General features: G+C 39.1%; 2 protein-coding genes, 1 long non-coding RNA gene and 1 pseudogene across 3 annotated transcripts; 1 reads left to right on the top strand and 3 right to left on the bottom strand.

The window, feature by feature from the left end:
- Positions 1-8607: 8607 nt before the first annotated feature.
- Positions 8608-9619, bottom strand: LOC119778704 (histone H2A-beta, sperm-like). Its single transcript, XM_038278053.1, has 2 exons — positions 9599-9619; positions 8608-9012 (listed from the first exon to the last, which is right to left on the bottom strand). Exons 1-2 carry the CDS (start codon positions 9617-9619, stop codon positions 8608-8610), a joined length of 426 nt encoding a protein of 141 aa, XP_038133981.1.
- A 3444-nt stretch (positions 9620-13063) lies between these two features.
- On the bottom strand, positions 13064-14251 carry LOC119778681 (annotated as a pseudogene).
- Positions 14252-16032: 1781 nt separating this feature from the next.
- On the bottom strand, positions 16033-17183 carry LOC119778680 (histone H1-like). The gene has a single exon (XM_038278030.1). The coding sequence runs from the start codon at positions 17181-17183 to the stop codon at positions 16635-16637; it is 549 nt and encodes a 182-aa protein (XP_038133958.1). The 3' UTR covers positions 16033-16634.
- Positions 17184-19779: 2596 nt separating this feature from the next.
- On the top strand, positions 19780-20475 carry LOC119778710. Its single transcript, XR_005280110.1, has 2 exons — positions 19780-19815; positions 20261-20475. It is a non-coding gene; the product is annotated as an uncharacterized LOC119778710 (long non-coding RNA).
- The last annotated feature ends 4743 nt before the right edge of the window (positions 20476-25218 follow it).

Raw genomic sequence — 25218 nt, 5'->3', positions numbered from 1 at the left:
CATTAAAAATCACAGTAAAATTAGGTTCTTAAAATAAAAATTCAGCTTTCTAAATAAAAATTGGCCCCCTTATGGTTACTTTTAGTTTTCATCCTCATTGTTGAAAGTTTGAATGAATGAATAAATAAATAGGAATTTATTTCAGACAATTTGAAAAACAACAATAAATGAATTAACCAAATACACACAAAAGACACTAGTTAACATCAACCAAACCAGACACCAATTTCCAAACTAACTAAATTAACCAAAACATAAATAGAAAAAAACCCTCCACCAAATAAACCTGTCAGTATATACAGCCAGAGAAATTACATTGATTAAAAGAAATTGTCTTAAAAGAGGTATAAAGAATAAACACTTATTATTCATACCCCCTCTGCCTCTAATTGCACTTAAATTAACTTAGTTACCTTCCTGTTAAACTTGTTTTTTATCCAATATATACACACCAACACAAAATTATACATACATATAAACAATAATATGTGGGTACATACAATTATATACCCACAAAAAAAAAAACTCTTCTTCAGCAATCGCGGGCGTTCTTCCCCCCTTTTTCCTCCCCACCCACCGATCACCAGAACAAATTTTCAAAATGCAGCATCTCCTACAGAGGATATGCGCTTTATAAATAAACCGAATTGAATTGGGATATAGTATGAACCTGTTAATCCATATGATAGTGTGGAGAGTAGCTATATTTATAGATAGTTTTCCAATATAATAACACTTTTCTTTTTATCATACTCTGATAGTTTAACAGGGAATGTATGTACATTGAGGTTTGAGACCTCCAAATATGTTAGTGAGGTAATTGGGGACACAATACCAAAATAATTCAGTTTGTAATCCAGGATTTTAGACAATTAAATCCAAGATTATATTAAGACACTCAAAATCATTTACCTTCAGACCGCTGTATCTAATTTACCATTTACCATTTTTACTCTTCTAAGGCAGTGTAGTCTCTTCCTCCAAATTAAGTTCATTTTCATTTTTCATGGTTTTAATCAAGTTATTTGGGATTAAATTCAATTTATTTCTATATCGCAAATTCACAACACACGTCATCTCAAGGCACTTTCCAGTTCACCAGATCATACAGTCAAATTAATTTAAAATTTTCTATCTAAGGAAAATCAGCTGATTGCATCGACTCATTGACTCAAATACAATCCCTCACACTAAGCATGCTTGTAGCGACAGTGGAGAGGAAAAACTCCCTTTTAACAGGAAGAGACCTCCAGCAGAACCAGGCTCAGTGTGAGCGGCCATCTGCTGAGGCCCACTGGGGTTCAAGGAGACAGAAGCAGAGATACAAAAAAAAAACTGTAAAAGGCGGCCCGTCCAGGAAACACACAGCCAGGCAGATGAGCTCTGAGCCAGCTCCCATGTCAGAGGATGAAGAGAGCACATCCAGCCAGTCACGAGAAACAGGAGAATAGAGAGAGAATGAAGCAGAATGATGAAAAAGGGGTCCCTATGTCCTCCAGCAGTCTAAGCCTATAGCAGCAGAACTATAGAGATAGATCAGGATAACCTGAGCCACTCTAACTAGAAGCTTTATCAAAAAGGAAAGTTTTAAGCCTAGCCTTAAAAGTAGACAGGGTGTCTGCCTCACGGACTAAAACTGGTAGTTGGTTCCACAGGAGAGGAGCCTGAGAACTAAAAGATCTGCCTCCCATTCTACTTTTAGAAATTCTAGGAACCACTAGTAAACCTGCAGATTGAGAGTGAAGTTCTCTGTTAGGAACATAAGGAACAATCAGATCTCTAAAGAAGGAAATTCTAGAAACCTCTTTGAAATGGGATTTAAATGACAGGTCCTGATCAAAAACAAACACCAAGATTTTTTACTTTATTATGTGATAGCAATCTTGCAAGTAGAATAAGTCAGTCTTGAGAGGCACTCTATTTTGGATAGAAAGATTCTCCTTACTATGTTAAGGTCATTTTAAGGCCACAAATTAAGTTTGGAATTACATGTTTGATTAAGTTTTCAATGTTTCAAGTTGCACCTAGAGTTTTGGTTATGATAGTTCCTAATTATATAGTTTTCGATTTAATTGGGAGTCATAGCGCCGCCTCTAAACACGCATGCACAGTATCACAACAACAATGGCGCCGTACTGTGTTGAATGGTTGCTGCTCATGCTACTCACCCTGCTGTCGGGCTTACAACAGAATCTTCTTCTTCTGGAATATCTCCAGGAAGAACAGAGCAATATCGACGACATAGTTCAGCACCTGAATTTGACTTAACCACGAAAATGGACCCGCAGGGCCATTTTCCGGTTTGGTTGTTGTATAAATATTACTGCGCATGCCAAACATTTCGTTGCCTGTTTTTACCTATTTTTGCTTTGGCACCACAGCGCCACTTACAGGCCTGGCATACATTTTGCAGCGTTTTCATGCATTCGTGTGGACGATCACATTTATTTTACGTCTCCGTCTTTACAACAAACCTTCTGGAAAATATTAGCGTTTCGTGTTTGTTTTGACTTTGTGTGGACGGGGCCTTATTCATCAACTTGAAGACAGTTTTGACCAAAATTAGCACATTTTACCAGTCTGTACTTCCTATTTTGACACTTTTAGGTTTAGAACCAAAGTTATGCATTGCTTCCCTTTATATACTTTAAACAAGACAGTAAGAAATCCACTCCGCTTAGGGTCCTCTAAATCAGAGGCATGTTCTTGTAAGTGAACGCGTCGGCCAAGACTGCATGACAATTCAGAGTAATATACTCTTTCTAAATTAAATTATAAATGTACAGTTTTAACTGGCCATTTGAAATCTTGAATAGGCAGAAATTCCTATGACATTTCTAATATACTAAACAGTCAAACCCATTTCTTTTTTTTATTAGGTCAATTGAGAGAACAGTACAGATAAAGCATAAACTTTCGTTTTTGACCTTCCATTTAGTTGAGATATCTCAAAATGTGGTTGAAGATAACTTGAATTATTCTCCCCATCAAAAATTCTTAAACATTCAGAATAGTGAAAATGTTTAAGAAAAACTTTGGCATATAAAAGAGCTTAGTTTTCTGTTATAACGGCGTATCAAACTAATTTTTGAAGGCATACCGTCTTTATTTGAAGACTGCAAACCCTTCCTTTCAGCTTGTTACCACATTAGAGCTTTTATACAAGATAATCATTTCCTAAGCTTCCAAAACAAACGCATTTTTAAGTGCACTATATAGTTCACTAAAACTGTTCATTTTACTATAACTACCACTTTTTTATGTGTATTTTCACTTGATTTGCATAAGAGCATTTTAATTGAATCCGGCTCTTGAGAATATTTGTGTGGCTCTTAAAAGAGCCGTTGGTTGTTTTTAGGTGTCGAAGCTTTACTTCTTGGCGGGTTTCTCGGGGTAATTCCCACTGTTGAGGTTTATGCTCTGATTTATGTTTTTATTTCACAGATTTGTAAATAGAAGTGATGTATGAACTGGTTTTGTCACGTGGTATGGTTAATAAAAAGCAGAGTTCAGGTGGGTCGGGTGTGCCCCGCCCCTCCTCTCTCAGAGCACAAGCGCAACCAGAGTGTGGAGTCCTTCTTTTGCTGCCGAAATATATCCTTTAGGATACCGGGTCTAGCTGCTGTATAGCCACTTCTGCTAACAGGTTATGGGCCCAGCTACACACGGAGACCCAAGTGAAGAGTACCAGAAGCGCAGGTGAACCACCGGCAAGGAAAGACGTAACACACAGCACCATGAACAGAAAAACTGCAGAAGGGAGTAACCGGTGGTCACGGTTGGTTTTTGACGGAGATGCGGAGAAGTACGAGCTGTGGGAGGCAAAGTTTCTTGGCCACCTTCGGTTACAAGGATTAAAGGACGTAATTCTAAAGAAAGAAGAGGAAGACGGAGAAGAAGAAGATGAAGACACGAAAAACGCAGAGGCGTATGCGGAGCTTATCCAATTCCTAGATGATACAAGTTTATCGCTGATAATGCGTGAAGCTGCTGATGATGGACGGAAGGCTCTGAGGATTTTGAGAGACTTTTATGTGGGCAAGGGTAAACCTCGCATTATCGGTCTATATACAGAACTTACCTCACTGCAAAAAGTCGGCAGCGAAGATGTGACAACTTATGTTCTTAGAGCTGAGGCCGCTATAACAGCATTAAGAAATGCAGGTGAAACTATGAGTGATGGCCTGCTTATCGCTATGATTCTGAAAGGACTGCCAGAGTCATTCAAACCATTCATCATTTATGTCACACAAAGTGAAGATAAAATGACTTTTTCTGACTTTAAATGCAAATTAAGGAGTTATGAAGACACAGAGAGAATACGCACGGCTGCTGCGGCGGACAACGTCATGAAAGCACGGGTCCAATCAAGCCTAAAGCATGCACAGGTGCGGATGAGCGAGAGGAGAGCAGACGGCGTCGACCAGGTGTGCTTCAGATGTGGACAACGGGGACACATAGCTAAAATGTGCCACCGCAGAAAATGGTGCAATATTTGTGAAAACTCCACACACCGAGAGGATGAATGCAGGAGAAGGCAAAGACAGGATGTGGCATGGACAGCTGCTGAAGAAGAGGACGGTAAAGAATATGTTTTCCGGCTGACTGATGCTGACCAGGAGATTGGGAGGCGTGACTAAACCAAAATCAAAGGTCTGATGGTGGATACCGGAGCAACCTCGCATATCATCACAGATCTTGGCAGATTTAAAGATTTTGATGACAACTTCAAACCCGAGACACATTGCATCGAATTGGCTGATGGCACCAGATGCAATGGAGTGGCGAAAAGACGAGGAGATGCAAAGGTGTCTCTGATGGACAGCAGGGGGCGACACCACAAGACAATTCTTAAGCAGGCACTGTACATCCCCTCTTATCCACAAGACATTTTTTCTGTAAAAGCAGCCACAAACAATGGGGCAACAGTGATCTTCAAGCAAGGACAAGATGCTTTGGTACACAGAGATGGAACAAACTTCCCCATCAAAGAGCACAACAGACTGTACTATCTACAAACTGTGAGTAATGAATGCGATGACCAGTGTAAAGGTTCTCATGACATGCAAACCTGGCATGAGATTTTGGGGCATTGCAATTATAATGATATACAAAACTTACAGGGTGTTGTTGATAGAATGAACATAAAAGGTAATAATGAAAAACCAACAAAGCCATGTGAAGTGTGTATCCAAGGTAAATTTGCCCAATGGAAGAACAGTGAACCAGATAAAAGAGCTAGAGCTGCATTAGAGCTGGTGCACACAGATTTAGCCGGGCCAATAGATCCACAGTCCAGAGAGGGCTACAGATATGTGTTGTCATTTACCGATGACTTTTCAAGTGCAGTTTTTGTTTATTTCCTAAAACATAAAAATGATACTGTGCAGGCAACAGAAAAATTCTTTGCAGACATGGCGCCCTACGGCAAGATAAAATGTATACGGTCTGATAATGGTACAGAATTTACTGGGAAGCTTTTCCAAACATTACTGAGTAAACATGGCATTAGACACGAGACATCAGCCCCTTATTCGCCACACCAAAATGGCACTGCAGAGCGAAACTGGCGTACACTTTTTGACATGGCGAGATGTATGCTGATAGAGACCAACTTGTCTAAAACAATGTGGGTATATGCAGTTCAGACAGCGGCCCAAATAAGAAAAAGGTGTTTTAATAGACGTACAGGGCAAACCCCTTATCAGATGATTCGTGGGAAAAGACCAAATTTATCCAGGATGCAGAAGTTTGGTTCAGCCTGTTTTGCCTACAAACAAGAAAAAGGAAAACTGGACTCAAGATGTGAGGAGGGAATTTTTGTAGGATATGACAAAAACAGCCCAGCCTACCTAATTTATTTTCCTCACAAAGGTAAAGTCTTAAAACATAGACTAGTGAAGTTTTTAACTAAAAATGTGATGGAGCAAAAGACACAAACTGACATATTAGAGGATGAGTTTGACATACCTAATAGGATCACAAAGCAAACAGATGAGTATAAAGAGCCAAAACAGGAGGAAAACACAGAGGAGGAAGAAATACTTGAAAAGAGTCCAGCCACTCTTTTAGAGGCGGAAAATAAAGATGATGCCATTTGTGATGCAGATCATGATACAAAGCGTTACCCTTCTAGGCTAAGAAAAAGGCCAAATTACCTGAATGAATATGTAACAGAAAAAGAACTCGACGACCTAGTGTTAACAAATATTGATTATTGCTACAGGCTTCTATGTGATGTACCTTTAACATTTGAACAAGCTGTACATTCTCAATACTCAAAAGAATGGAAAAAAGCAATGGATGAAGAAATGTTATCTCTTAGAGAAAATGATACATTCACTTTAACAACACTTCCTGAGGGCAAACAAGCAGTGGGGGGGAAGTGGGTTTATGCAGTGAAAAAGAATGCAGATGGAACTGACAAGTTCAAAGCTAGATACGTGGCAAAAGGGTTTAGTCAGAAGAGGGGTATTGATTATGAAGAGACTTTCTCCCCTACTGCAAGCCTGACCAGTATTAGAGTTTTGATGCAGAAAGCAGCACAAGAAAACCTTATCTTGCACCAAATGGACGTTAAAACCGCTTATCTCCATGCATTGATAGATCGTGAGATATACATGGAACAACCAGAAGGTTATGAAGAAGAACCAAACGGAAATGAACGGGTTGTGTGCAAATTAAACAAATCATTATATGGTCTTAAACAGGCAGGGAGAAACTGGAACAATACCCTGCATGATTATCTTTGTGAAAACAAGTTTGTGCAAAATCCAGCAGATTATTGTGTTTACACCAGGCAGACGGAAAAAGATAAAGTCATACTTATAGTATGGGTGGACGATCTGATCATTGCTGCTACTGATGAGAAAGCACTAAAAAGTGTTAAAGAGGTTCTCATGGCAAGATTTAAAATGAAGGATTTGGGAAAGCTGAAATATTTTCTTGGGATTGATTTTGAACAGGGGGAAAACCGTGTAAAAATGTCTCAGAAAAATTATGTAAAGAGAATACTGCAGAGGTTTGACATGCAGGACTGCAAACCTAGAGCTACTCCTTGTGAACAGAAACAGGACTATAATGATGATGGGAAAAGGATAGACAATGCAGCAAAATACAGAGAAGCTGTAGGCAGCCTCATTTATTTGACTTCTTGTACAAGACCTGATTTAAGCTTTATAGTGAGTAAGCTGTCACAGTATTTTGCAGAACCAACAGAACAACAATGGACTACTGTGAAACATGTGTTAAGATACCTTAAAGGCTCTTCTGAAAAGGAACTGTGTTACAAAAAATGTGAGGATGGAAATTTAGGCTTGCATGCCTACAGTGACGCTGACTGGGCCGCTGATGTAAACGATCGCTGTAGCACAACTGGTTATTGTATAAGTTTGTCTAAATGGGGACCTTTGGTTTCTTGGAAAACGAAAAAGCAGCCAACGGTCGCATTGTCTACCTGTGAAGCTGAGTACATGGCTTTAGCCGCAACTATTCAGGAATGTCTATATTTGATACAGCTACTTAAGAACATTGACTGTTATGAATATGTACCAGCAAAAATTTATGAAGACAACCAAGGGACCATAGCAATAGCCAAAAACCCTGTAAAGAGACAGCGCTGTAAACATGTTGACATAAAATACCACTTTGTGAGATCAACTGTAAGGGATGGCAAGGTCAGTCTGTATTACTGTCCAACAGAACTGATGGTAGCAGATGTATTAACCAAACCAGTAACGACATTCAAGTTAGTCAAGTTTGACAGTTTTATCTTTGGAATGTAATTTAAAATATTAATGATTGTAAATAGGATTAACGTCAGAGCAAGTGGGGGTGTTGAGGTTTATGCTCTGATTTATGTTTTTATTTCACAGATTTGTAAATAGAAGTGATGTATGAACTGGTTTTGTCACGTGGTATGGTTAATAAAAAGCAGAGTTCAGGTGGGTCGGGTGTGCCCCGCCCCTCCTCTCTCAGAGCACAAACGCAACCAGAGTGTGGAGTCCTTCTTTTGCTGCCGAAATATATCCTTTAGGATACCGGGTCTAGCTGCTGTATAGCCACTTCTGCTAACACCCACAACACCGGAAACCAAGTCGCTCTTTAGATACTGACTTTAGTCACACAAGAAGCATGATGGTGTGCCGTGAGAACTGTTAAAACATACAGAAAGAAAAGCAAACAAAACTAATCATTTTCCCGAAAAGACAAAGGAAAAAAGCGACCATACAATATGACTCAAACTCTTTTACATCTTAACGGTCATAAACAGTAAATTAAACTAAAATGTACCTCATTGGCCGCCTTCCCTTGAAAGAAAATTGGAATCTTCAGTCATTTGCTATGTAGTTTATCCAGTGTCCTTATCACTGGTGGCTTAGGCAGAGGAATCAGCGAGGTGTCTGACTGATGTTCCAGATCCACAGGTACCGACCCTTAAAGGTAACACTCCGACCCACGGCTGCAACCCTTTGGTTCCCCCCTTAATTAAGAATCGTTCCCCCGTATCAAACAAACAATATACAAGAAACACGTGAAATTATGCTTTTAATATTTAACCTTTATTACTAGAAATATATGTATTTATGAGCTCTATATTTTCATCTATCATTCATTTTTTTTTTTCAGAATTAGACGGCAGCAACACACGCGCCTCTTGTCCTGGATGTTGGGGAGAACTCCTCCCTGAGTGATGGTGACGCCACCAAGCAGTTCGTTCAGGTCATCGTCTTTGCGGACAGCCAGCTGCAGGTGGCGGGGGATGATCCTGGTCTTCTTATTGTCGCGGGCAGCATTTCCAGCCAACTCCAGGATCTCAGCGGTCAGATATTCCAGCATTGCAGCCAGATACACAGGAGCCCCGGCACCGACGCGCTCAGCGTAGTTCCCTTTCCTCAGCAGCCTGTGAACTCGGCCAACTGGGAACTGCAGCCCTGCTCTGGAGGAGCGGCTCTTGGCTTTAGCCTTGGCCCTGGTCCTAGTCCTGGTCCTGGTCCTGGTCTTGCCTCCGGTCTTGGGAGCATTGGGAGTATTTATAGGCGCATATGTGCTCACTGATTGGTTACATGTAGCAAAATCCCCCTGTCGCCCACTCAGAACAGTATGAATTATGTCTCAAAGTATGGAAGGCCGTTAATGCCACATGAAAATATAAAAAAATGTCAAATAGAAAGTAATAACTTTGAGATAAAAAATCATAAATATGAGATAGAAAGTGAAAACTTAAACTTTTAAAGTCATAATTTTGAGATACAAAATCCTAATTTCAACTTTGAAGTCATAAATATGAGATACAAAGTCATAATAATGAGATAAAAAAATTTAAAACTTTGACTTCCAAAGTCCTTATTATGAGATACTTATCCTGTTATTATGACTTAGTATCTTATATTGATGACTTTGTATTTGGCATCTTTTTACTTTCATTTGGCAGAAATAGTCTTCTGTTGAAATGTGTACTTTAGCCTTAAAAATAAGTTTATTTTACTTGTTGAATTTAAACAACTGAAGTTTACCAAACTAAATTTGATTTCACATAAATTTAGAAGTTTCAGTTTATGTGTTCTATATCAGCTATAGGGCTCGGGATCCGCGTTGCATTGTGGGACGTGGCGGCCATATTGAGGCCTACGCGAACATAAACATAGCTCTGATACAACGTTGTTGTTGAAAGAAGAGACGTAGAAGTAGAGAGAAAAAAGATGTTAAAATCCCGAAAAGGATCTGGAATTTACCGGGACACCTTAAATAGAGAAGCCAGGGACCGGTATGTTGACAAAATCAGCATTATTAATAATTTTTATCCATATGATGTTTGAAACAATGAGTGGAGCACTGATGAGTGAGCGCCTATACTTCAAAACAGTTCCTAAGCTACAAGTCCTTGGAGTCTCATGTGCAGTTCATGAATGGATGGGTTCAGGAGCTGCAGATCATAAAGCCAGCAAACAGTGGGAACACAGTAATCCTTACGAAGGTAAGCTGTGATCAGACGGGCTCTGGAGCCTGCTAGTTTAGTAACTGCTAACCGCTAATGCTAACAACCACTCACGCATGTAATGTACTTTTAACTAGCTGCTATGTGTTTCAAAGGTGTAGTTAGTAACGTTAACTGCCAACCCTCCGGGTTTCTCACGTATTTGAGCATTTTCCCGCTGCCGTTTTTATTATTTTCCCTTAAAAGATCCCAACTTTAAAGGAAAGAAATGATGTAGACTATAAAATAAAACCGTGCATCTTTAACTCACCAGAATGAAAATGCAGGGAACACACTCTCAATGACATTGGAATACTGTGGAAATTTATGTTCGGTCGTCTTACAGCCGCGATCCAAGCTAGCCGACGACTCTTTATCTCTGACGCTTGGTCTCCATGGTTACGCCTCCAGGCAGGAAAGCGGTGGAAAGTTAACCCATTTTCTATGTTTTTCCCATGGCGATCATGTGTTGAGCTGTTACAGCCCACAATACAGCAACAGTTTACCATGGTTGAAATCAAGTTAAGGTGAAATTAATCAAATTAAAACACGGCTGAGAGGGAGTAAAGTACGCGGTAGTCATAGGCAGCATGGGCGTAGGTTTACATAGGGACCATAGGGACATGTCCCTACCAAAATTTTGGACGGACCTATTTGTCCCTACCAATAATTGGATGTGAACAACATGTTTATAATTTACTATACAGCAGCCGCTTCTTTTCCTCTCGCAGCTTCTCTGCCTGGTAGCTGCAGCTGCCTGCTCTTTCCTGTCCCGTTCACATAGCAGCGCATCAGCTGTGCTGCGCGGTTTAACTCTCTGATTATTCTGCCTTAAGTTCCGCCTTCTCTCTTTCTGATTGCGTGTTTTCTAGTCTGTATGTGCGCGGGTGATTGGAGCGCGAAAAAAAAGACGCTAAAATAAATTAATATTGGGCTACGAAACTAGTCCAAATGAAAAAAACTTATTATCTACGCTAAAACAGGCGAAAGCTTCTGATCGGAGTTCTGTAAAGAAGAAGGAGAGAGTTTTATGATTTGTGGAACTTGACAAATGTAAGTTAACAACTTTAGGATTTCTGTTATTTTATCTTTTAATCAGATAGCCAAAGGCTCCTTAAAGAAGATCTTTTATGAAATGAAACCAGGTGAAACAGAAACGTTTAAACGTTTCCTTTGGAGGAGTTCTGGATGGAAATATTGACAGACAAAAACTTTTTTTTTTTTACTTCTTAAATGCAAAATGTTTACATATTTTTTACAATCTTGGTATAATTCCTGCTCTAAGTGGGTCGCTCTGTCGGCTAAAGGCACATTTTAGTGGCCCTATATTCCAGTTTACGATTAATCAATTACATAGTTCACGATTATTTAAATAATTTGTTAATATGATTGATTGTTTCAGCCATAGATAAAATACATTAAATTAGATACAGAGAGTAACTACAGCCCAGATGTACAACTTCTAATATTAATACTTTAAATGCTCAGTGTCAGTTCCTGTTCTAGTTCCAGTGCACATGTAAATACAATACATTTATTTGCTGTCCCTTGAATGTATTATTTTGCATGATCCAGAGAGAGCATATTAGATGAAAAAAAAATAAGAGTGGGGTTTTACCTCTGCACAATTCTATATCATCAAAAGAAAACACAGGATAAATCCACATATTTAGACTATATTTGGTTAAACAGACACTGTCTTAGTAGCAGGTAAATTTAAATGCAATCCTTTTCAAAGTGGAAAAAGTCCTAATTCCACATTCATCAGAGCCAGTTATGCTTTAAATATTGATAAACAGCATCTAGTGCATGTAGTGCTTATAAGATTTGTATTAATGTAGCAAGAAATGCTGCTGTTCTCTTTAAACAAAATGAGCCCTGAAGCTCACATTAAGCATAAAAAAGAGCATGCATATTTTTGCAAAGGACCAATGAAACTGAAGAATAGTGTCCCTACCAAAGTTGAAATCAAACCTACGCCCTTGATAGGCAGTAGTCTGAGCCGCGATTAAAGAGGCATTCAACATGGCGGCCACGCAAAGTAATTACGTCATGACGACCAAGCCCTATTCTGAAGCAACATTTCTCCAAATCACAAATTAATTTGGAATGCTGGCAGACAGGAAGGTTTTCACTTTGGTAATCGAGTCACGTTTAGTTCCCCTCAATATTCAGTGTTACCAATAAAAATTGCGATTAGGCGAAATATATTACAACAGTAGACATTTAAAGATAAAATAAGATAAAACATCTTGCCATCTATATTTCCACAAAATAATATAAATCAATTATTTAAATATCACATCACTTGGCTTAGACAATGCAAGAGCTGAAATTGAGCACAGTTTCAGTTAAAAACTGAGCAGAAACGCTCCCAGGCTCAATGTATCATTAAAGAAGCTTTGGTGACATGTGCCACTATACTTTAGCAGCAAATGGCACCACATGCCTACTTTAATGCTTCGTGATTTATTTATTTATTTATTTTTTTGTGTGTGAACAGATTCATACAAACAATCCTTTCATGATTATAGCTAAACTAGTTTTAGCTATGCAACTTTTTTTTGTTTTTTCCCATAATGTGTGACACTTAGAATGACAAATATGGTGACATAATTTTAGATATCTCAAATTGCATTTTGACTCCAAAATGTAATTTAAGATATCGTGAATCATTTTCAGTACTCATACAATTTGAGATTCCTTAAATTATCATTCAGGATAGTCTATTTTTTTGCAAGTCAGTTTTTCTTAATATCTTAAAAGTAATTGCGGACATGCAGGTGAAATGTTTTTTTTTTATGATAAAATGGTTTGCCATACTGGGTGTATTCTTGTGAATAGTTTCTCAAATGCCAGACAGTGGACCTGACTGCTTTCCACGAATCACCCAAGAGATTTATTTTTCAGAGAATTTAGAATTGTGTGGGGGGAACCAAAAAAAAAAAGTTTAAATAAGTTGTCTCATTTCATACGAGTATATTTTTTGAAGCAGTTGGTCACATACTAAATGTGTAAAGGTGTATTTTTAGCAATCGCGCTCTAGAGTAGTTGGTTGGCTCTTAAAAGAGCCGTTGTTGTGTTGGAGCAGTAATCTAAGCTCTCTCTCCGCGGATGCGGCGGGCCAGCTGGATGTCTTTGGGCATGATGGTGACCCTCTTGGCGTGGATGGCGCACAGGTTGGTGTCCTCGAAGAGACCGACCAGGTAAGCCTCGCTGGCCTCCTGCAGAGCCATGACGGCGGAGCTCTGGAAGCGCAGGTCGGTCTTAAAGTCCTGAGCGATCTCCCGGACCAGGCGCTGGAAGGGCAGCTTGCGGATGAGCAGCTCGGTGGATTTCTGGTAGAGGTGGGCGGATCGATCCCAGGATCGATACTATCGATACCAACGCTGGTATTTATATTGAACAATATTCGTTTAACAAGATCGATACTTTTTATCCTCTCTCGCGCGCGCTGACTGCTGCGGAGTCACCAGTTTCCCCATATGTGTAACAGCACTTTGCTCCCCCTCCCCTCTCCTACAGTCACATGGCTCAGCGGCGCCAGCCAATCAGCGCGCAGGCTTAGCTTGGCCTGCCCACTCAGCACTACGTCACACAGACAACCGCGCTGCCGGTTGCTGGGTGAGTGCTCACTCAGACTTGGATGGAGAGAGAGACCAAAGACCCGCCTCCAGCCTCAGACAGACATCTTTGACCCAAGCGTTTCAGTCCTCCAGAGAATATCCAGGTAGATAACAGTGGTCATCGTCTGCAGCACTTCATTATACATCATATATTACTCAGAAAGTGTAGTTAAGACCTTGAAAAAACCCAGTACATTTATCCCATTAAAAATTGTTAGCTAAAATAAGCTAACATTAGATAATCTCTTATTTATTCCACGATTGAGAACTTTATAGAAAAAAAGCAACAGGCAAGTGCAGCTTAAATGTAAAAAGTATCGGTATCGGTATCGATATCGGCGATACTGACCCAGTATTTACTTGGTATCGGATCGATTAAAAAATCCCGGTATTGCCCACCTCTAATTTCTGGTAGCGGCGGATCTCTCGGGAGGGCCACGGTGCCGGGCCTGTAACGGTGAGGCTTCTTGACGCCGCCGGTAGCCGGGGCGCTCTTCCGGGCAGCCTTGGTAGCCAGCTGCTTCCTGGGAGCCTTTCCTCCGGTGGATTTACGGGCGGTCTGCTTGGTTCTTGCCATCACGAAATGTTTGCTTCACACTATGCGAATGAAGGTCTGACGAAAAATGCGGCTTTATAAATAGTCCTGTGACGGGAGATGGCTGCTGATTGACCAAATTGAACACGTGGTACCACCATCTTAACTCAGCAATTGGTTAAGTCAGAAATTTTAAAACAAGGCGCGAAATGACTAACGGACCAAGACAAATGTGGGAAATGCGGAAATATGAGGAAGAATCTTCAATGATTAATTTAACAATATCCAAAAAATGCCCCTGATGTTTAATTTATTATTTAATTTGCAACTGCAAACTTCCCCAATAATTCAACATAATTAGTTTTTCTCTTAGATATAAAGAAATATCCCCCATTTCCACCTGCAAAACAAAAATAGATTTCCTTTTTTCTCCATACCTTTTTAAATTATTTCCTCAGTTTTCTTATTGCTGAATACACCAGTCTTTGTTTTACCTTCTGAGCATTTAAATCCCCAGTTATAAGCGTAACAATTTCAACAGATTTAAGAGCATTTTGTATTTTCACATATACTAATGTTACATTTTTCCTTTTCATCCACTAGTCTCCATCATCAGTAAATAATGACTGCATGCACTCTGATCTACTTTTGTAAAAACATAATTAACCGTGAGTAAGAATAATAAAGGTCAGATCATAATCCCTGTGGAGTTCTATTACAAATTTATATTTATCGTATCTTGTCACTCCCATCTATACCTTATTAACTTTATTAAATAAAAAGTATTGCTTCTGAAAACATCAAATAAAAGGCTCTTTTCAGAGCCACACACTCCTCAATAAGTAGATTTTGCAGAAATGGGACAATAATGCAATTAAATAATTCAGGGGAATAAAGATAAACTGAAAATTGATCAAACACGCCTTCAAATATATCCTGTAGTTGTAAATGCAATTAAAATAGGAGCTTTTAGTTTAGAATTCTAAAAGGAAAATTTTTAATCATTGTGGATGGTTCCCCATCAATCTTAAAGATTTAGGAGGAACACACACACACACAAATATATAAAGATATATATAAATAATCACATGACAAAAAATCCCTTTACTCAAGAACAGGGGTGGATTTAGGAAATTTGGGGCCCTAGACAAAGACAGGCAGGGGGGCCTCTGGATTGAGAAGACAACACATAAAACAGACCAATTATACAGATGGATAAATTTTTAACAAAATAGAAATACATTATTTGTTCTAGGTTTTGTCCCTCTCTTTGTTTTTTTCCTCTCTATGTTTTCTACTCAGCTGACTTTTCATGCTGTCTGAAAAGGAATGAAAGATTTTTTCCAAGCACTAAGCTCAGAGCACTAAGAATTCTGAGATTAAAGTTGAATTCTGATTTTTTTTTTTCGTCCTCCATATTAAACTGAAAGAATATTTAAAAATCGTTTAACTTTCTTTTTTTTTTTTCAGTGGCCCTAATCCTCTGCTGTATTTATAATAATTATCCCCTGTAGATGTTCCTAAATTTGTAAGTTTTTCTTTTTCTTCAACTTTATTTTTTAATTACTTATATTTTTAAGTATTTATTTATGTGCATGTTATATTTTTGTCTGTTTTATCCTTCCTTTGTTTTTTTTTACCCTAGTTATTTCTTCACTGCTATTTATTTCTGCCGGCCCTTTTTACATTTTACATTACTTTTTACATTACTTTATTTTTTTAAGTAATTAAAAAATAAAATTGAAGATTATAAAGGACAAAAAAAAATAAATAAGATAAATATTATAAAGGCAAATAAATAAAGAAGCTAATTAAAAGAGTTATATACATTTATGTCTCACTGTATAATTTAATTTGTACTTACATTTATTTTTATTGTATTTTTGGTGGCAAATAATTGTATGCTTATTTATTTATTGAGCATTGATTTATTTCTGTATTTATTTTTTAAATATGGCAGATTTGGTCCTCCATAGACCTCAGGTAGACAGGGTTTTAGTATTGGCACTAAATGAAAATAATTCTCATGGTTAAGTTTCAGTCTTTGTAGAACATTTCCTAACATTTTTGCACAATAATATCTTAGCATTCTGTAGTCTTATAGGGTACATAGTTTAAACGCAGCTGTATGTTGATTTAGTAGAGCAAAATAAAAAAGATAATTAATCTGTACTTACACTTAGTACAAATAAAACATAAACTTAGATCATGATATTCGTAATCTGGAAAAGATCTAGCTAAACAGATTCCATTGCTGGGAATATGTTATTAAATGGCAAAATAGATAAACTGATTCCATCAGATCCTTATAATGGCTCAACTTGTAGAAGAAGTGTAATCAGAGCTGTTGTGGGATCACTATCTGGTTAGGTTCCTGTTGTTCCTGGAGATAAAAGCTGATGTGCATTTAGTGATAAGGCAGAATAAGCTCTTAAAGAAGGAGGTGTTGGCTCTTAAAAGAGCCTTTGTGGGGCTGTTGATGTGTGCAGGATGGAGCTCACTTCTTCTTGGCTGCTGCTGCCTTCTTGACTTTAGGCTTGGCTGCTTTCTTAGCGGGAGACTTTTTGGCTGCAGGAGCCTTCTTGGTGACCTTCTTGGGGCTCTTGGCTGCCTTCTTGGCGGCTGCAGGCTTCTTGGCTGCTGCCGCTTTCTTGGGCTTCTTGGCCGCTGCGGCGGGCTTCTTAGCGGCGGCAGCGGGCTTCTTGGCTTTAGGAGCGGCTGCTTTCTTAGCGGGCTTCTTGGCCTTGCTCTCCACCTTCTTGCTCATCTTGAAGGAGCCAGAGGCTCCGGTTCCCTTAGTTTGGAGCAGGGTGCCTTTGGTGACCAGGCTTCTGATGGCAATCTTAACGCGGGCTTTGTTCTTATCCACATCGTATCCTCCGGCAGCCAGAGTCTTCTTCAGGGCGGCAGCAGACACGCCGTTCCGCTCCTTAGAGGCGGCCACGGCCTTGACGATCAGCTCGCTGACGCTGGGGCCGCTCTTCTTCGGCTTGGACGCCTTCTTCTTGGCCGGAGCCGCGGCGGGAGCTGGAGCCACTTCTGCCATTTTCTTCTTCTTGTTTCTGTCTGTTTGCTCTTCGACCACAATCAGATGGTGAATGAGAAATCCTGAGCAGCAGGCTGCTCTTAAACACACCGTGAGAACCGCAGAGACTCAGCCCGCTCTGGGCTCCTCTCTCCAACATGGACGGCTTGTGTTTGTGTTTTCTCGGCAGCATAAAACAGGTGAAAACTCGGTGTTTTCTCGGCTCTACAGGCTGACAGTGGAATGCCTCCATAGCGGACTTGTTTCTCTTCATGTTCAGCTCATGAACATCTCTCAGGCTCTCCGCACTTTGTTACTGGAGCTCCTAAACTGCACCGATTCACAGCGGAACAGGCTGATCATCTCTGGGTTTTTCCTCCTTTCTCCTCCTCTAAACCTTTCATCCACACCAAACACGGTCTGGGGGCTTCCTAACAAGTTCATGGAAAGATTGGGAACAAAAACAACAATCTGCTGAGCATCATTTAGTCCTAAAATGAAGATAAAGGTGCTGGTCATAAAATTAGAATATCATAAAAAAGTAGATTGATTTCAGTAATTCCATTTAAAAAGTGAAACTTGTATATTATATTCATACATTACATACAAACTCATATATTTCAGATGTTTATTTTGTTTAATTTTGATGATTACAAATGACAACAAATGAAAATCTCAAATTCATCATATCAGAAAATTAGAATATTACTGAAGACCAATAAAAACAAAGGATTTATAGAAATGTTGGCCAACTGAAAAGTATGAACATGAAAAGTATGAGCATGTACAGCACTCAGTATTTAGTTGGGCCTCCTTTGGCCTGTATTACTGCAGCAATGCGGCGTGGCATGGAGTCGATCAGTCTGTGGCACTGCTCAGGTGTTATGATAGCCCAGGTTGCTCTAATAGTGGCTTTTAGCTCTTCTGAATTGTTGGGTCTGGTGTATTGCATCTTCTTCTTCACAATACCCCATAGATTTTCTATGGGGTTAAGGTCAGGAGAGTTTGCTGGCCAATTAAGAACAGGGATACCATGGTCCTTCAACCAGGTACTGGTAGCTTTGGCACTGTGTGCAGGTGCCAAGTCCTGTTGGAAAATGAAATCTGCATCTCCAAAAAGTTGGTCAGCTGCAGGAAGCATGAAGTGCTCTAAAACTTCCTGGTATGTGGCTGCGTTGACCCTGGACCTCAGAAAACACAATGGACCAACACCAGCAGATGACATGGCACCCCAAACCATCACTGACTGTGGAAACTTTACACTGGACTTCAAGCAACGTGGATGAAGTGCCTCTCTTCTTTTCCTCCAGACTCTGGGACCTTGATTTCCAAAGGAAATGCAAAATTTACTTTCATCAGAGAACATGACTTTGGACCACTCACCAGCAGTCCAGTCCTGTTTCTCTTTAGACGCTTCTGACGCTGTCTGTGGTTCAAGAGTGGCTTGTGTAGAGCCGGTTCTCCTCCACATCGAGAGGAGTCAGTTGAGGTGGCTCGGACATCTTCTTCGGATGCCCCCTGGACGCCTCCCTCGGGAGGTGTTCCAGGCATGTCCCACCGGGGGGAGGCCCAGGGGACGGCCCAGGACACGCTGGAGAGACTATGTCTCTCGGCTAGCCTGGGAGCGCCTAGGGCTTCCCCCAACAGAGCTGGAGGAGGTGTCTGCGGAGAGGGAAGTCTGGGAGTCTCTGCTTAGTCTGCTGCCCCCGCGACCCGGTTCCGGATAAAGCGGGAGACGACGAGTACGAGTACGAGTACAGAATAATTTATGGGTAGCGTGATAGACTTTGTGTCAGTCATACCGTTCTGGGCTCGGTCTCGTAGATGCTTGCCCGAGTTAGCAAAGCAATTATGCTAATGCTAATCATAATCAGATAGATAGATAGATAGTTAGTGAATTCGATTTATCACCTATCTGTCACAAGAGGACCTATGTGCAGACTATACCAGTTAGTGCGCATGCGCGAAAGCAGCGTGCTGCAGTTACACCGCTCCTGTTACGCTTTTAACTTTCGTATTTTTATCTTTTTTTGATTGCTCTTATTTTTTCACAGTGACTCTGTGAAGTATTATCCTCTATAATGAGGTATTTTTCGGGGAGGTTTTGTGCTTTTTTGTGCTGTTTTTATCATGCTGCTCCCACCGGGACACGCTGCCTTTGTTTACTCCAGAGAACAGCTGATCGCTCTAATGCCGGCCGGCGTTTTAGCCAGACAACTGGAATACCACCCGAACTCTGGAGGAAAACACGCCGTGGTTGCAGAGGAGGAAAACAACATTATCACTTTACTTGGATTTATCACTTTAATTGGACTTTTCACTTTATTTGGATTTAGTTTTTACATATGCATAGATATACGTGCAGATATATATACAGAAGAGCTATATGTGTATATATATTTTATCTCTGTTTATTCTTATTTTTTATCTTTATTATATTGTATAGTTGGATGTGTGTATATATCATGTAAAACTGTAACTGGAGCGTGTAACAAAAGTAATTTCCCTCTGGGATTATTAAAGTATTTCTGATTCTGATTTACCTTTTTTAGGTGGCCATGTTTTGCTGTTTCTGTGGACAAAATCTAGGAACAATTCAAGTTTTCTGTTTTTCATGTGAATGTGCAGATCTTGGCACAAGCTCAAGACACTGGTAAGCAGTGATGGCATAGTTACTTGTAAAAATTAACTTTAATCGATTACTTATTACTACTTGAAAAAGTAGATTAGTGAATACTTTTTTTGGAAATTCACTAAGTTACATTATTTATTTTTTTTCTCCACCACTTGTGAAAAGCTTGAACGTTGCAAATAATTAATTGCAAGTTATTTAATTATAGTAATATCAAGTATGTATCTCCGCTTATAAGGTTGAACTGAACGGGAGATTAATGGTTACAACAGCACCCACACACTCACACACACACACACACACACATCTACACACACACACACACACACAGTGCATCAGCAATATTACCTATGCTAAATAAAAATAATAAAAATAGATTAGACATATTAATGTTCTTTGTGTTACTGAAAAATATCAGCTCTTTTGATAATAATTAAGGTGATTTCTGTTTCAAACTTTTTTATAGATTCAAGGATGGCCTTTCAACACTGAACTTCCAGAATGCTTTGGAGCAGCATGCTTCCATCTTCAGGCCATTTATGCGTGCAAGAGTGGAACAGCTGACATCCAAAATATTGGAGGAAATATTTGAGGTTCAGCTCAGTGAAAAGGGTAGCAGCAGACGACATGAGGAAACAAGAGTGCTAGGATTCTGGAGAGACTTTCTCCTTGACGCAGAAGGAGGACTTTAAGATTTATTGCTATATTCTGGTGTTATTGTAATATCTGATACATAAACTCATTGCTTCTTTTCTAGAACAAAAAACGGGTTTCTCTCTCCAGGACGTCCTGATGTTTGCCACCGGCTTGAACACACTACTTCCATCTTCAATTCTGCCACCACCAAAACTGATCTTTCAGGCCACTTCTCGTTTTCCTGTCAGTAGCACCTGCTCCAACACTATCAAAATACCAATGTCCAAGACGTATCATCAGTTTAAAGGAGACATGGACTTTGGGATTCAAAACTCCCCTGGGTTTGGGCTTTATTAAGGTCAAATGCATAACAAAACAAAATGCTATCTATTTAACTTGTCAAACCTGTTCAGTTATTACACTGTTTACTGTTTGTGTGCGACCTTAAAATTTGGATTCTTGTTTGTTTATAAGTCCACCATGTTTTTCAGTTTGATATAGTTTTCGACACATGATTCCCAACTCTGTGGATGTGCTAGGCCACACTGTCTCTGGAGGTTCTCAAAATGTTACTTTTTTTTTTTTCTCCACCACTTGTGAAAAGCTTGAGCGTTGCCAGCCATATGTATGGCTCCTCAACAGCCAACCAACGCATCGAAAGCTGGTGGTCATATTTCAGAAAACAAAGGTGAGTTTGTCAACAGTTTATTGTAATTTTTGTATAAATACCAAGTAGTAGACCTTGTGTGCTTTTACATCTGTCGTGGGTTCTTCCTAACAGCCTCTGTGTTAGACCTCGATACGGTCAACTTGACTCCAAAATCATGAGAAAAAAAATCATGGAGGGCATGTCGACGTCTTCAGTTTATCATATTTATTTCACACCTCCCAAAAATAAGAGCAGAGAGGCAGGGGAAAATGCAAAAAAACAAATAATATGGAAACAAGTGTAGTATTTACATCATTTCAGACAAAATACCTTTTGTGCTGCACAGCAATGTTACCTTCTCTGTAACCAGGCCAGACTGACCCAGTAAGGTCAGCAGCTCTCCTTATAAATCCTAAGAAGAGTCTATCACTCAGTCTATCACAGGAGAACTCAGTTCTCCTGTGGCGCGATAGACTTTGTGACAGAGATGGCAAAAGTACTCACTTTCCGTACTTGAGTAAAAGTACAGATACTTGTGTTAAAAAATCCTCTGGTAAAAGTGGAAGTACTGATTAAACTTCTTTACTCAAGTAAAAGTAACAAAGTACAGGCTTGTAAATTTACTTAAAGTATAAAAGTAAAAGTAGAAACCGCTTTTTTCATGCCGTTGCCTACATTTTAAATGGATGTCTGCCAATAGGACTAGATACTATGCTAACGCCACCGCCACCAAGCTGCAATGATTTGCTGCCAATGAATACCGCCGAATCTGTCGATTCATCTTGTAGTGGTGCGTCAAATGCAACGCAGATTCCCATCCAATTAGATTGAATTTGGTATTGATGACGTGAAAAATAATAACGGTAACTCCATTCAAGTGATTCAAAACTAAAGTAACGAGCCAATTTTTTAAAATGTAAGGAGTAGAAAGTACAGATATTTGTGTAAAAATGTAAGGAGTAGAAGTAAAAAGTCGCCATAAAAATAAGTAGTAAAGTAAAGTAAAAATATCAGAAAAATCTACTTGAGTACAGTAACGAAGTATTTGTACTTCGTTACTTCCCATCTCTGCTTTGTGATAGACTTTGTGAGTCTATCACAAAGTCTATCACGCTACCCATAAATTATTCTGTTATTCTGTAATATTATAAAAGACGGCGTATCTAAAAAGAAATATAGTAATACGTACCTTTACTTTCTTTCAAATATCTTTCTCAGAATCTTGCATCTGGTCCCATAGAAATGAATACTATTTTCTTTGACTCCCCCTAGTGGTCTGGAGCACTTCCGTTTTCAACACTTTTTGTTTGCTGCATTTCATTCGGGGGTGTCTTCTTTTTTGTTTGCGTCTCTCTTTTTGTTTGCTGCATTTCATTCGGGGGTGTCTTCTTTTTTGTTTGCTGCATTTTATTTGCTTTTTGTTTGCCGCATTTAATTTGTGAGCGTGTCTTTTTTTTTGTTTGCATGTTTTCTCTTTTGCTGCGCATTTGCACCTGTCGGCCACCGTACCATAGTTCTCCTGTGGCGCGAGCACAGAGCGACTGTTGCGCACCTTTAGCGAGCATGCGCGTTTCCTGTCGCTTGCGCGGTGACTCTTGCCGCCTGCGCTGTGTGGAGATGCAGAGGAAACCGTTATGTGATGGGGAAACGCAGCTCTACGTAACACCGGTATTTCCATGTGGAAAACGCTGTTTTGCTGCTGGAGTCCTCCTCACTCTCCATCTCTCTGTGTGTGCTGTACGTTAACACCCACCAGCAGAAACACCCACCTATTCAACTGACAGACAGAATCTCATCCTCCCCTCTCTCATGACAAGGCGCGCACCTCTGGATGACCTAAAAAAATAATCTTTAATATCTCTTAAACAAAAGTAGCACAAACAATATTTTTTTCTGCACAAATCTGCACTAACGTTGCACTAACCATTCAGTCTAATTGCAGAGTTTTTTGACGTGGGTGGGGTGTCAGCTTCACGCAGCTGCGCACGAGTCCTATCATGAAAAAAGGTTCATTGTGCGACCTGAGTAACGCGCAGTAACGGGGTGCCTGCAATGGTAACTGCGTTATAGTTACAGTCAAAGTAATTAGTTAGATTACTCGTTACTAAAACAAGGTAACGGCGTTAGTAACGCCGTTAGTCCCATCACTGTATATATATATATATACACATATACATGTACACAAACATATATATATACATAGACATATATACACATAGACATAAACATATATATATACATAGACATATATACACATAGACATACACATAGACATATACATATATATATATATAGCATCGGAAGGCAAACTGAAACCGGTCGAATGTTGGCCGCCGACTGGAGACGATTTGTTCTTTAAGCCTTATATTATATACACATATATGTATATACACATATATACACGCATATATACCCCATCTTCTTTTTGGCACCTTCTTCTTTCAGACTATTTGAGCTGATGTAAGTAAATTTATCGTTACATCTCACTCAATAAAGTCAATCAATTATCACTGATCAGAGAACATGAATATGTAATGGTATCTGGGACAAATGTTATTAAATCTCCATGTCTCCTGATGACTTGGAGCCAGTTATTACCCTTTAAAATGTTTTTTTAGGATATTGAGTCATGGATGGCAGAGATTCAATCAGTACAAGACTGAAGTTTTACTTACGAGTTGAAGAAAAGAGACATTACTTGACCAGCTTCCTGCTTTTGGTCATTTTGTAAACAGTGTGGCAGTCCAACCAATAAGGAGGCTGATTACATCTGAGGAGCAACTGTGATTGGTTTACCTGGTTTTCAGGGTGTTCATGGTGCAGACGGGTCGCATAATCCTTAAATCGAGAGGGCAACGTCAAAAGAAAATTAACTTTAATAAAGGATTTGAAAATGCAAATCGAAAAAGAAAACAGAAAATGACTTACATTTTTACATGTGATTAGGAAAGGTGTTTGTATTTAATTTATTGAGAAATTTAAATCTCCATTTAGAAATAGGATTTGAAAATACATTCTCAAATTGCTCTAATTCTGGATTCATAAATCAATTTACAGTTCCTCAATAATAATCGATTTAGAATGTATAATTAGAAAAAGCTTTTCAAATTGGATTTGTAGATAAAAGATTTGAATTTTAAATCTGAAATGGCTGTTTTGACTCCATATATGTTGCCCAGTGCATTAAAAACACTTTATAAAGTTTGATTTGTGATTAGGTTAGACAACATGGTGCTAATTAATAATGCAGGCAAAGGTTCTCCATCATTTAGGTCACAATTAATCAACCAATAAACTGACCTTCTGCTTTTGGTGAACGGGACTTTAAAAAACGATTCAAATAAATTCCTACTTCGTTATCAGTTTTAATTTAGTAACTTATCATTTAGTGACATTAATGACACTTGGATATTAACTTTTTTTATAGGGCACTCAGTAAAATACTCAGAAAATCAAAATTTCAAGCCAACCTTTGACATTAATTGTTTTACCATCAATATATCCATATTTTTTAAATGTTATAAAGTAAAAAGAAACTCCAGCTTGCCTGAACACATTAAGAAAAATACCCAAAGTGCTTCTATAAGAAATTGACGAATTAAAGAAACACATTTTTTTTTTGTTAGAACATAACCTTAGAGACATTAATGCTGATACTGACACATTTTTTTAGTTTATATGCCTAAATATAATTGTTAACTGGGCTTATTAACTGTTTAACTTTTCAATTAGCTTTTTATCTTTTTTCTTAAATTGTTAACTTTTTTTTTTTTTTTCAAACTTCATTTCCAGTAGGTAATATATCATTCAAGGGCTCATCTAATTGATCAAATGCTAAAATAAGATGTTCAGCCATGTAGCAGGATCTTTGCTGAATGGCTGGCTATAGACCTTGTGATTCTAGACCTCAGTGAGGGAAAAGGGGACTCCATTTGTAAGTGATCAAAAACGGGGCAACTTGCTCTTTTAAAGGTTAAGAATGGGAGAATTTCCGCTTGCCCAAACAAAACGGGTTGAGACACCAGATCTTCTTCTCTCTGAGCCAATATGGGAAATTTACTTCTGAACTTTGCAAACATAGACGACATCACCAAGATCCCCTATATTCTGCAAAACTGGTTCGATTAATACCAATCTGG

Source organism: Cyprinodon tularosa, unplaced genomic scaffold (assembly GCF_016077235.1).
Source record: "Cyprinodon tularosa strain WSP-4 unplaced genomic scaffold, ASM1607723v1 ctg137, whole genome shotgun sequence".
Lineage (NCBI taxonomy): Eukaryota > Metazoa > Chordata > Actinopteri > Cyprinodontiformes > Cyprinodontidae > Cyprinodon > Cyprinodon tularosa.
This window is presented reverse-complemented; position numbering and strand designations above follow the sequence as displayed.